The sequence below is a fragment of the Buceros rhinoceros genome, unplaced genomic scaffold, assembly GCF_000710305.1.
Source record: "Buceros rhinoceros silvestris isolate BGI_N320 unplaced genomic scaffold, ASM71030v1 scaffold29133, whole genome shotgun sequence".
Taxonomy (NCBI): domain Eukaryota; kingdom Metazoa; phylum Chordata; class Aves; order Bucerotiformes; family Bucerotidae; genus Buceros; species Buceros rhinoceros.
The window spans coordinates 1008-1837 of NW_010404644.1; the positions used below are offsets into that span (position 1 = coordinate 1008).

Below are 830 nucleotides of genomic sequence, written 5' to 3' on the forward strand. Positions count from 1 at the left end.
CACCGCTCCTGCGGGTCCCTGCCTTGACCTGAAGCCCCAGCGGCGGTCGGGCGTCCCATCGGTGCCCTTCCCCACGGTGACCATCTCTCCGGAGCGGAAGGCTTTCCGCAGGAACACGGGGAAGGAGCGCTCGATGTCCAGGATGGTGGTGGCCCACTGCCAGGGACATCAGGGACCCCTCAGCCACTTGGGGACAGAGGCACTGGGGTCCCTTGCCCAGGTGGTGCTGCTTTGCTGGAGCTTGGGGTGCTGCAGTGCAGTTCCTGGGGTGGTACCTGCAGCTTCCAGATGTGCTTGCTCTCCTTGGAGACTTGGCCCACAGTCTCACCCATGAGGGCAATGAGCATGTTGAGGAGGAGTACGAAGGTGAGGATGATGTAGGAGACGAGGAGGATGATGAATACAATGGGGTACTTGGTGCTCTCGAGCATCTCCAGGTCGCCCATGCCGATGGTGAGCTTGAAGAGGTCGAGCAGGAAGGTGCTGAAGGTCTGTTTGTCCCGGCAGGAGGGGTAGGTGGGCACCCTGCAGTCAGGCTGCTCCTCGCCACAGGACTCGCTGCTGGGACACGGGTTGAGGAGGGACACCAGAGCTGGGGGAGAAGGGACAGGGTCAGTGAGACTGCGGGGGCAGCGGCAAGGACGGGGTCTGCACCGGGCCCCACGCATCTCCACGTTGGCCAAGTCCCTCTCCACCACAGGAGTAGGCAAAGGGTGAGTCCGCAGGTGGGTAGGATGTAGCGGGGGCTCCGCAGCCCCCTGCCCAGCCATGCTGTGCCACTCAGCTTGTCTTTCTGCTGAGCCCCGTTTCGCCATCCAGGCACCTACCTG

At 63.4% G+C, this 830-nt stretch overlaps 1 protein-coding gene across 1 annotated transcript in view; it reads right to left on the reverse strand.

Annotated features, from left to right (window-relative positions):
* TRPV4 (transient receptor potential cation channel, subfamily V, member 4) overlaps positions 1-830 on the reverse strand; it is a 2995-nt gene that overhangs the window by 939 nt on the left and 1226 nt on the right. The window contains exons 5-6 of the mRNA XM_010133460.1: positions 276-592; positions 29-156 (exon numbers count right to left, since the gene is read on the reverse strand). Of these exons, the coding sequence (XP_010131762.1) occupies positions 29-156; positions 276-592 (445 nt within the window). The remainder of the gene's footprint in view (positions 1-28; positions 157-275; positions 593-830) is intronic.